The sequence below is a fragment of the Cibotium barometz genome, chromosome 3 (assembly GCF_041138505.1).
Source record: "Cibotium barometz isolate CiBa-2024 chromosome 3, ASM4113850v1, whole genome shotgun sequence".
In the NCBI taxonomy this organism is placed as follows: domain Eukaryota; kingdom Viridiplantae; phylum Streptophyta; class Polypodiopsida; order Cyatheales; family Cibotiaceae; genus Cibotium; species Cibotium barometz.
The window spans coordinates 35,103,866-35,115,195 of record NC_141048.1 but is presented as its reverse complement, the minus strand read 5'-3'; the positions used below and the strand labels follow the sequence as shown (position 1 = coordinate 35,115,195).

At 47.2% G+C, this 11,330-nt stretch overlaps 1 protein-coding gene across 1 annotated transcript in view; it reads right to left on the bottom strand.

The window, feature by feature from the left end:
- LOC147639997 (uncharacterized) overlaps nucleotides 1-11,330 on the bottom strand; it is a 99,449-nt gene that overhangs the window by 23,262 nt on the left and 64,857 nt on the right. The window contains exons 7-9 of the mRNA XM_086776124.1: nucleotides 7,370-7,462; nucleotides 7,097-7,183; nucleotides 6,941-7,021 (exon numbers count right to left, since the gene is read on the bottom strand). Of these exons, the coding sequence (XP_086632250.1) occupies nucleotides 6,941-7,021; nucleotides 7,097-7,183; nucleotides 7,370-7,462 (261 nt within the window). The remainder of the gene's footprint in view (nucleotides 1-6,940; nucleotides 7,022-7,096; nucleotides 7,184-7,369; nucleotides 7,463-11,330) is intronic.

Here is an 11,330-nt window from a genome sequence, read left to right as displayed (position 1 = left end):
CACTCTCCCTCTTTCTCTCTATCTCTCATCCTTGTGCAACCATTTCCATGACCTAAACCCTTCTTCTCTCTCCTTGCTTTATTTCTCTTATACACACTCCACCATGATGATGATCTTCCATCCTCGCCTTCCCTGGGATACCTTGATTCCAACAAACCTCTCTTTAAACTCTTCCCAAGAGCTGTTGTGATAAGAGGAGAGCTTCTCCGTAATTCACCAATGAGCAGCCAACCCTTTTAGAAACATACTTGCATGGCATATCTTAGACTTCTCCGTGAAGTCTTCATCACTAAAGGCAATATCAAATTGTGTAATAAAAGTCAATGCCTTGCTTGCATCATACTCACCATGCTGTGTTTCAAATTTGATTGACTTGTCACCCGCCTTGAATTCCTTTTGATTTCAAGTATGATGCTCTTCCCCTTCATGTTTTTGTTTTCCCCTTTCCAATGAAGCAACCCTTCCAACGTTGGGCTCATCATCGGCATGATATGATGCATGTGCTCTCCGAGTAGGTAGCTCTGGCAAAAGTGGCCCTCCTGCATACATGGGTACATCCCTTCTTGCATCTCCTTGCTCATGAGAATACTCTAAGGCATGAGTATCATGGGCGGCATGTTCATCATGTACATCACCTCCATAATGAGAAAATTTCAGTCCATGTGTGGTATCTCCATGAGCCAATTCAATAGGCAAAGTCCCATGTCCTACACAACGGCCATGTTTACCACCATGAAAGGCATAATCTACATGTGCATTATCACCAAACTATCCACCCTCTTTGGCATATGCATACCTTTGATCCATGAAGTGAAGAGGCATGGTGAGAAATAAGCAGCTTCCAGCTCTATATGAGGCGGTTTCTTGAATTTCAGCTCACCTGCTTCACCCCCAACACATCTCCATTGTGGATGGGATATGTAAGAGCTAGCTCCCTTGGATTCACACCCAACTCCTTTGCCATGGAGTCAAATGTGCGGTCCACCTTTTGTGGCTTCAATGTGCTTGTGAACCTATGGGTTTTCATGTAAAAGCCTCAATTCTGCTTCCTTTGCCTGCAGTTGCCTTCTCACATGCTCAATTTCAGCCCTTAATGCACTAGGCTCATCTTTATGCATGATCTCTTTGCCTTTGGACGGCTGTCCAACCTTTGGATAATCAAGAGCACATGATGTAGGTGCATACTTGTCATGCATAGATTCCGAGACATATGTATCTCTTGGATTCGGCACTTCACCACACCTTGCTTAGTTGTCCATAATGCCAAGTCCAATATTTACCCAATGTCCAAGCCCACAAGATCGTTTCCCCACTAAGGAGAGGAAAACAACATGGCTCTGATACGAATGTAATTTACCTAGTCAGGTGTGAGTACTACTTGGGCACCGTTTTGTAAATAATTAACATTTAAACACTTATAAAATGGAAACACAAGACAAAGACAATGCTGAAAATGAAGAATTGCACAATGACACCGCATTAGGGCCAGAACTAGGTCGAACCCCCCCCCCCCCCCCCCCCCCCCCCCCCCCTCCCCCAATACCAAGTACATGATTGTAATATTTTATCCATGGGCTCTTAAGCCAAATTTGCCATAAACAAGAAATATGAAAACATGTACCAAACAATATATTCGATGACGGTTCCATCAATGTAGGGCCTTCCCATCAACTCCCCACCACTTACTAGAGTGAAGCAATCTCGAAATTTGTGTTCCAGGTCCACATGCATCACTTGTGTGCCTGTACTAGCACCTAGATTGCAGCCTCACATTGAAGGGAATGCTGAAATTGAAGAATTCGCACCAGAGGTCACTCTCGGGCACAAAACCAAGCAACATCGGATTTGTAGATGGATTTTTGTTGTGCAAACATCAATGAACTAGTCATGGGTGCCACTCACAGGCACAAACATGCACTATGGACGCCCGGAAGACAGCCCTAAATCAGCTCAACCAGCCCCAAAAACAGTCGACCAGCTCAAAACAGGCTGGCCAGCAACATGGGCTGATCAGGGAGGCCGTACAGCAGCCATATAGTTCACCTTGATGGAGCAGCCGAAAAATAGCCATGGAGGGGTGTAGCACGTTGCCCTTCTCATGAGGATCACATGACACAGATACGTGGAAAGTTTTGCAAATGCATGAGTGTAGAATTGGAACAACTGGACAAAACAGCCACCTAAGGATTGTATGTGGAGAAATCTTGCAGGTAGAAATGGTTTGATCAACAATTGGTGAAGCGGGAATTTGCAAAGGATGACCTTGTGCTAATGTATGTTGTCACGAAAAACAAGAGGAAACTGAAACTTCTGGGTATGGAACCCTTTAGAGTAGTGGAATTCACCAACTCTGGATCAGCAAGACTAGAAACCTTGGGCGGTTTTTTTGACTCCTATGTGAACTGGAGCAAGCTGAGAAAATTCCATGGATCTCTGACTGAGTCCATGCTGAAAAAAATTCATTTGGCAAAACATAGAAGCAATATGAAAGGAAATTAAACGGCAAGCTCAAATTGAGGCTAGAACACAAGCTCAAAAAGCTCGTTTGAGACATTTCATCAACAAGGTGGAAGTCGTTCTCCCTAACTGAAGTGAAGAAGAAAAAGAAACTGAACCATGACGATTGTCACTAGGATTTTCAACCCAGCCACAAACCGTCCAATCCCTAGGTCATGTAGATGCAAGTGCAGACAGAACCTTAACATCCCATGAAACATAGGAAAGCCTAGGCAAACCTAAACTCCAAAAGACACTTGATTCTACATTCCTTTAATGGTCATTCTTCACACTGCATCAGCTTGTTGAATACCTCCTACTACACTGGAAATAATCCCTTGGAAGGTAGTTTCTGTAATGAACGCAGGTGAAATGTGCGAGGAGGTGATCCCATGCAAGAATTGGATGGCTCATAACATTGATTGGAGTGATCACACCTAATTGTGCTTCCCTCAGGAAATGTGTCAGTGTTGCTGACTAATGATGTGCCAGGCTTAAAGACACCATCCGTCCGAGCTTCAGAGGAACCAGTTCTGATCTAGGCAGTTCACTCAACAGAAGAAACGACACGTGAAATGCATGCTGCTACAAACTTGCAACCACTAGCAGTCCAGGATCAAGCAATGTTAATGCAGAATAGTATGAACCTCTTATGTCCCTATGGGAAGAAGATGAATTGCTTAGTGAAGAAGACAATGGCCACAGGTGCGTGGCAAGGACAGGCCTTAAGTTTCACACCTACCCAAGAGACAACCGTTGGTTTTGGGTACCAAAGTTACAGGTGCACAATCTCTCCACACAATCTCTCCGCCAAAGACAAATGGAACCCCTGGGCAATCAAAGCCAAAACAACCCCTGTGAATCAATCCTCAACAAGGCCTAAGAGAGGTAAGTCAAGTGCAAAAAGGAAACAGTCTTTTGATGACAAAAGCCAGATTGAAAAGCTAAGGCAATGGAGACTTACAAGTGAGCTGTGCAAGATTTCTTAGAATCCTACTGGGGCTGATTTAGAGGTCATATACAACCATAAGCCAAGGACAAAACATGTAAAATCGGTACCCAGACAAAGCAAAGCCGACAGGACAGCTAGGATAACAAGAACCAAGCCATCACAAATGGCCGGACGCTACTCTTTGGAGACAAAATCTCAAACATGGACTCCTACTAGTAACCACAATGAAGCTACCTAGGAAGAAACAATAGTCCAGCCAAGATACAAGGGGAAGAAAGCTATCGGGGGCGATGTGCAGATGGAATTTCCCAAGGAGTGGGTCCGAGGTGTTTCTGGGCTCTACTCGGCTTCACACAACCGGGTTCTCATTCAAGGAGCCCAAGACGACAAATTTCCGATTTCTCACTCGGTCCGGCAAGGCTGTCCACTGGCACCTATTTTTGTTTGTTGCCAAGGCCATGAGTAGTTTTCTCTTTGCTCACGAGACAGGGCTCCGGGGGCTGCGTCTTCCCATCCGCACGTAGGAGCAACTGCTTGATTCAAAGTTTGCTGATGACAATCTACAGAGATTCGCGGTGATGATAGAGATCTTTTGCCGTGCATCTGGAGCGCAAATCTAATTCGCACAAGTATGGATTCTTGGTTGGCTCATCGCCCGCCCATCTTGGAGGCCAGTTGAGGCTGTTTACTAGATCCTGAGTGGCACTCTAGTTCGTTATCTTGGACGCCAGGTGGGTATCAATATCTCCCCGGGGCAGCAGCTAGCCCATCTTCTTCTGAGCATTTGGAAAAAGCTGTTATATTGGAGTTCAACCAGGCTTTCCTTAGCTGGCCGAATCATGGTGGTGAACTAGGTTCTTCTTGCCACCATGTGGTACATCACCTCTTGCTGGGCCTGCTCCCCGGACTGTGTTGGTCAGGTTCAACAGTTGATCTGCAACTTTCTTTGGGCTGGTAGCAATGGGAGGCTTGCCCGGGCCAAGGTGGCCTAAGAATGATCATCTGGCCGCAACGCAAGGGGGGCCTGGGCATTATCAACCCCTAAATTCAGAGCCGCGCCATTTTGGGCAAGTTGATAGTTCGTGGCCTTCCTTCAGGCAGTGAGCCCTGAAAGGACTTCTTGTTGGCTAGGATCCCCACCCGCACCCCAGTTTTGGGAGGCCCTTGGCCCCAAAGTACGAGATGGATCTTCACGGAGATGTGGGCTCGTGGATTTAGCCCTGCATTTGAGGACGGATTTGCAATTGATTTGGAACCCTAGTCCGTTTGCCCAGTGGTCACATGCTAGGGGCTCGCCGCATGTATCGGGGGGGGCTTTGAGTACGAGTCCCGCTCAATCACTTGGAAGTTGGCTTATTTTCAGATAGCTGCCCCTGAAGACCCCGGAGAGGAGCCTCACTGGGATATGGGGTAGGGACAAACTTCGCCTCAACATCAACTCTCCATCCCTCCTGGAGTCGCTGGCCCCGATCCTGGAACATGCTAGGGGCTCGCCACATGTATTGAGGGGAGCTTTGAGTACGAGTCCCGCTCAATCACTTGGAGATTGGTTTATTTTCAGATAGCTTCCCCTGGAGACCCCGGAGAGGAGCCTCACTGGGATATGGGGTAGGGACAAACTTAGCCTCAATATCAACTCTTCCATCCCTCCTGGAGTGGTTGGCCCCAATCCCCCCCCGCCCCCCCCGCCCCGGTAGTGGTTGGGAGCATGACATACCTTTGGCCATCCATGGCGCTGATGACAACTCCACCTTACTCACCCTCTCTATCAGACCTCATGGCAGACTTGAGAGAGCAGAGCCCCCTCTGGAGGATTTCAATGGATGCACCTTGCAGAGGGTGAGGATGATTGGTTTCCATCATGAGTGGCACATAGACCCTCCACCGGCCAAGGTGGCCAGAGAGATTCTAGCGTTTGTGGATTTGGGAGGGTCGTCCTCTCACGCGACTCCAGTCGGACCCGGGGGGAGTGGCCATGGCATGATCTAGATGACAGTGGAGGCTCCCAGTACCCCCTTCTTTGCTTGCACCGCACAGCTGGGCCGCAAGAATCAAATGCCAGAGGTTGAGGGCACTCCAACAATAGCAAGACATTGGCATTCTCAAGGCCTCCCTCTTCAGTTTTCCTCATATTTCTAGAAGAGGCTGTGGGAAAGTTTTCGGCCGCGGAAGATCACTCTCTTTCTGTGGCAGCTTGCACATCGAAGCCTGGCATTTGGCACTTGGCTGGCCATAGGAGGTAGGCCAATAGTCTGTTCGAGGTGTAGCCATCTCCATGAGTCCTAGCATCATTGTCTTTGGGATTGTTCAAAGGCTCAGCAGGTTTGGTAACAAATTCTCTGGCAGATTCTCCGCATTTTCACTATAGACCGGGCCCCCTCCCGCACAGTTGTGTGGGGCACACTTGCTTGGGTCATTGAGGCTGAGGCTGAGGCTGTCATGGCATATGAGGAGGAGGAGGGTGGGGGACTTGGCCTTCATGTCTCTCACCTTTGTATTTATGCAATGCCAATCCCAGCTCCATCCACTGATCATTGAACTCCAAGTTCTAGCCATAGATGGGAGATTTGCAGCAATATTATTGCATGGCACATTTGGAGAGCTCGATGTGGCGAGTCCATCACCTCACCTTGCCAACGGAGTCCATCTAGAGCTTTGTCTTGCTATCATTATACCCTCCATGGACCGTGGGGGAAGCTTCAGGGTGGCTCTGACTGCATGCGAAAGCGCAAAGCCTTCTTGAGGATTTGGCGTCACGGTCCCTTTCTCATTGCCAGTGGTGGTGCGCCCACTTAGCACTATAGACCACCTGTGTGGTTGTTTCCCCCTCCCCCAATTGTATGAGGATTTGGTGTCTCGGTCCCTTTCTCACACACAATGGTGCTGAGCCCACTTGGCACTAAAGACCACCTGTGTGGTCGTGTCTCCCTCCCTCCATTGAATGAGATTTGTAGGAGTATTACTGTGTGGCACATTTGGAGAGCTAAACGCAGCGAGTCCATCAAGGGCACCCTCACCCCACCAGTGGAGTCCATCCCGAGCATCTGGATTCTGGCTTGACATCATTCACACCTTCCGTGGAGTCTGGACAATGGGGAAACCTTCAAAGTAGCTCTAACCGCATGCAGAAGCGCCACAAGGCCTTATTGAGGATAGCCTTCTCCTCCTAGAGCGGCCAACCAGAGGAGAAGAAAATCCTCCCTTTTTTTCTGTTTCTTGACTCCTGGTTCCCTATGTGGAGCCAAGTTTGTACTTAGCCATTATGGCTGTTTTGCTTGGTAACTACTATAAGGATCTCATTCCCGCGGGGGGCGGGGGGGGGGGGGGGGGCGGGGGAGGGATGATGTGTCACTGCTCATCGTAAGAAACTAAACACATGCCTTTTGATTTACTTACAGATAACAAAACACTAAATTAGAAAAACTGACACAAACAAACAAAAAAATGAAACCCAAGCCCCTTCGAGTCTTTCAAAGCAGCAAATCTCATTACCTCATCTTCATAGCTGTGTTGTGAACAAAGAGGATTCCCATGTAGACTAAGTTTTTCTAAACAAGGGAGTATACAGAGTACCTGCAAGCACAAAGTATGTAATGCGAAAATAACTTTTTAATAACTTCTTGTAAACTTTGCAAAAAGTTCACTCACTTCTATGTCAGATAATGCCTGCAGGCAGTTGTTCCCCAAATCTACAATGCGCAACTGACTGTTCATACTGAGATCTTTTGGTAGAACCTGTAAAAAATAACAGATATGAATCAACTCATCTACTGCAGAGAATAACTAAATTGTAAATAGCATGCCAAATATGGGGGGGAACAACAAAAAAGATCCTGATAAACTAGGAAATCAATGATAAATAGCATGCTAAATTAGGGGGAAACAGTGATAAATAGCATGCAACACTATATATAAACATACACTGATTTTGTTATGAGCAAGTCGTAGTTCTTTCATATCAACCAAATCTTTCAGCAAACCCAAGTCTTGCAGCTCACAGTTTGATAACGATAGCTACATAAAACCAAAGCACTTGTGAGTACAAAAACAGCCATCAAAAAATTTAGAATATAAACATGCTCAACTGTGAAAAATCATAAGATAGCACGATTCACCATGAATGGCTTCTTTCTCTTTAAAAAAACCTAGCTCTCAATTCTAATGTTCAAGACTCACGAAATGAAGATGGTAGGACTGCATAAAATCAAAATCCTATGAAATTGGATTTTTCAAGACCAAGAGACTTTCTTCACTACACCCGCGGGGGAGGGGGGCGGGGGGTGGGGGGATGGGGGAGATAGAGAGAGAGACAGAGAAAGAAAGAAAGAAAGCTGTATTAACATCTACTAGAGGCCGAACTCGACCTATGAGACAAATCAATGTACAACTGTCAATGTCTTCTGGATGTCCAGAAAAAAAAAGGACAAAATGACCATGAAATAAACTATGAAAGTACTGAGCTAGTGGGGGGGTGTGATGGATGGAGCACTACTGCTAGAGGCTCATTATGCAACCTATATGCGTAGGGTATACAAGAATGCAATGCAGATCTGTCTAGCTCCAACCAGTACCATAATGGGGGTGTAATATGTGATACATAGGCGATGGCAAGGCAAAAATACATCGAGCATGATCTCCGGGTGTGAGCGTAAGTGAGCTAGCCGCTCCTCGATACGGTGCTGATGTCGAGCCCGTATCTCTGTTATCTCCCTCTGATGTAGTCTGGGAGTCTGGTGCTCTCGGTCTCCGTCTGGCTCGGAGGTCCGCAGCGCACTGAAGTGTAACCCCCTCCTGTGTCAGGGTAGGCACATGGATAGATCTCTGGAAGAAATCAGTGAGCTGGAGCTGTCGCCCACCTCTCCTTGTGGTATGAGTCTGTAGCAGTCTCTCTCTGTGGCGATGTGTCTCTAGCAAGAACTGGCCAAATCTGCGCTGGTCTGCGGACTCCATGATCTGGCGGAGTGAGGAATGTCCACTAAAGATGGTGGAGTATCTCTCTCTAATGACACTATATGCTCTGCATCTGCATACATAATGTTCCTCACTCTCAACCTCCTCCTGGCATAGTCTGCATATCCTCTCTGCTCTGGGGATCCGTGCTGCCCTACCTGCCTCAATCTCAAGCTGGTGTGATGACACTCTGAGCTGGCCAATCACCACTCGGGCACTGTGAGGCATGTACACATCCATGTATCCAGGTCTCTGTATGAATCCATCCACTGAGATACGCATAAACTGATCTCTGTAGTATTGCATCTTCGGCGGTAGAGGCTGACTGGGTATAATCCAAGTCTCTTGAGTGTATCGCTGCCATAAATCCTGCCGAAGGACTCTGTATTAACGTCTTTGAAAGGCCAAAATGACCTATGAGACCAAAAGTTACAAATAATCTGGTCAGATGAAGTACAAATGTCAGTGGTGTGTAACAGACGAAAAGTGAGAAAAGATCTAAAGATCTATAGATCTAGAGATCTATAGATCTAGAGATCAAGAGTAACATGGGAAACCTAGGAAGCTACTAAGAGGGGACCAAAGTGTCCACACAGAGACAACTCTGGGCGCGTGAGGCTCATGAATGTGTGAGGGTATAGACGGGCCCTCAGTGGATGAAATCCCTCATAGGTCGCTGAAGCATGAAGACAAGCTCCTCCGGGGTGAACTGCCTGGAGGGTATCTGCTGTTGATTTGTGATGATCTCTCTTATCCTCCCATGCCATCTAGATCTCCTACGGATACCCCAAGGTCTAGGGCATCTGTCCCGGCACACTCAAGAGTGACCCCTCTGGATGTGGATGCAGCTGTGTCCTGACCCTGCCTCTATTGTGTTGAAGTGGTGCTCCCAAAGAAATCAGTAAGCTGTCTCTGCACAAGACCTGTGTGCTACTCCTCCACGTATAAGAGTCTCTCTATGCCGGCATATCTCTAGTAGAAAAAGCCCTATAGGCATCTCTGGTCACTGTAGTCCATCACTCTTGCAAGGGGGCCATTAAACGTCTTCGAAAGACCCAATGGGTCTACGAGACCAAAAGTGATACAATTGTTACATGCGGAAGCTCTGAAAGTCTTCTTTCAGCCCTAAACACCACTTAGAACATGCTGATGCAAAAACGTAGACAAAAGAGAGGAGAGAGAGAGAGATGGCTGGAAATTCAGTATCTTCATATGGTACAAAAAGGTACATAGGTTCTTGCAGCCATGGGCTGCCTTCCATGAAAAGGTGGAAACACCCAAAACAGTTCCAAATCGTAGACCCACTCCATAAGGGAGTGAATAGATCTAACTATGAGCATTAGTGCCTTTATATAGGCCCTTGAAGTGACTAGAGAGCGGTCGGCCAGCCGACTGGACAAATATTGTAAAATACTCTTCACGACCTGCCCTTCTTGCAGCCGACAGGACACCTTGCAGCCGACAGGTCTTCCTTGTCCTTCTCCTAGCCCAACACTTGCCAAATCTGCATTTCATGCTCCAAAATCCCTAGTTCTAATCTCTTTTTTTGGCTGCCCTTTCTGGACTAGCTTCAGAGAATGTCCATGGCAAAACCTTTGCACATGACATCCCCCTCTACTAAACTTGATGACGGGATTCCAACATGTTCTTGGATGACTGTCATCATCCCATTCTGTTCCCGAAGTCCCTCTATCATCCCATCCATCTCTCGCAACCCTTTTCACTGAAAACCCGGCCCGGTCTCCAAAACCACTCAAACTCTGAATAAGATCTATGCATATGTTCCATCCAGTCCCCAATCCGTTCCTGCCCTGTCTTTGAACACCGTCTTGGTCTTCATTCCTGAGAAATGAGTATGGCACTCTCACTCTATCCCTTGGAGGATCATCCTCCCTTGGAACCGTTGCCCGAGAGCCTTTCCTGGCTCACAGGACCTCCATCCCCTTTGGGCTTTGTGGAACACCACCAACAAACTTCCTGAGAGCTCTTCCCGGTCTTGTGTTCCTTGCCTTGGGCTTCGTACCTGTGCACTTTCCTGTACCTTGGACCTGTACACCTTCATATGGGACTGAATCAAGGTTTAGCCTTGCTGAGCCTGATGCTTTGATACCAATGTTACATGCGGAAGCTTTGAGAGTCTTCTTTCAGCCCTAAACACCTCTTAGAACATGCTGATGCAAAACGCAAGCAGAAGAGAGAGAAGGGAGAGAGAGATGGTTGGAAATTCACTATCTTCATATGGTACAAAAAGGTACATAGGTTCTTGCTGATGCTTTGATACCAATGTTACATGCGGAAGCTTTGAGAGTCTTCTTTCAGCCCTAAACACCTCTTAGAACATGCTGATGCAAAACGCAAGCAGAAGAGAGAGAAGGGAGAGAGAGATGGTTGGAAATTCACTATCTTCATATGGTACATAGGTTCTTGCAGCCATGGGCTGCCTTCCATGAAAAGGTGGAAACACCCAAAACAATCCTCAAATCCTAGACTCACTCCATAAGGGAGTGAATAAATCTAACCATGAGCATTAGTGCCTTTATATAGGCCCTTGAAGTGACTAGAGAGCTGGCCGACTGCGGCCAGCCGACTGGACATCATCATAATAAATGAAGATCCCAACCTGTTCTCCATGCAGCCGACAGCACACTATGCAGCCGATAGCAGCTTCTTGCACTTCTACGCAGACGACAGGTCTTCCTTGTCCTTCTCCTAGTCCAACACTTGCCAAATCTGCACTTCATGCTCCAAAATCCCTGGTTCTAATCTCTTTTTCTGGCTGCCCCTTCTGGACTAGCTTCAGAGAATGTCCATGGCAAATCTTGCACATGACATCCCCCTCTGCTAAACTTGATGACGGGATTCCAACCTGCTCTTGGATAACTGTCATCATCCCATTCTGTTCCCGGAGTCCCTCTCTCATCCCATCCATCTC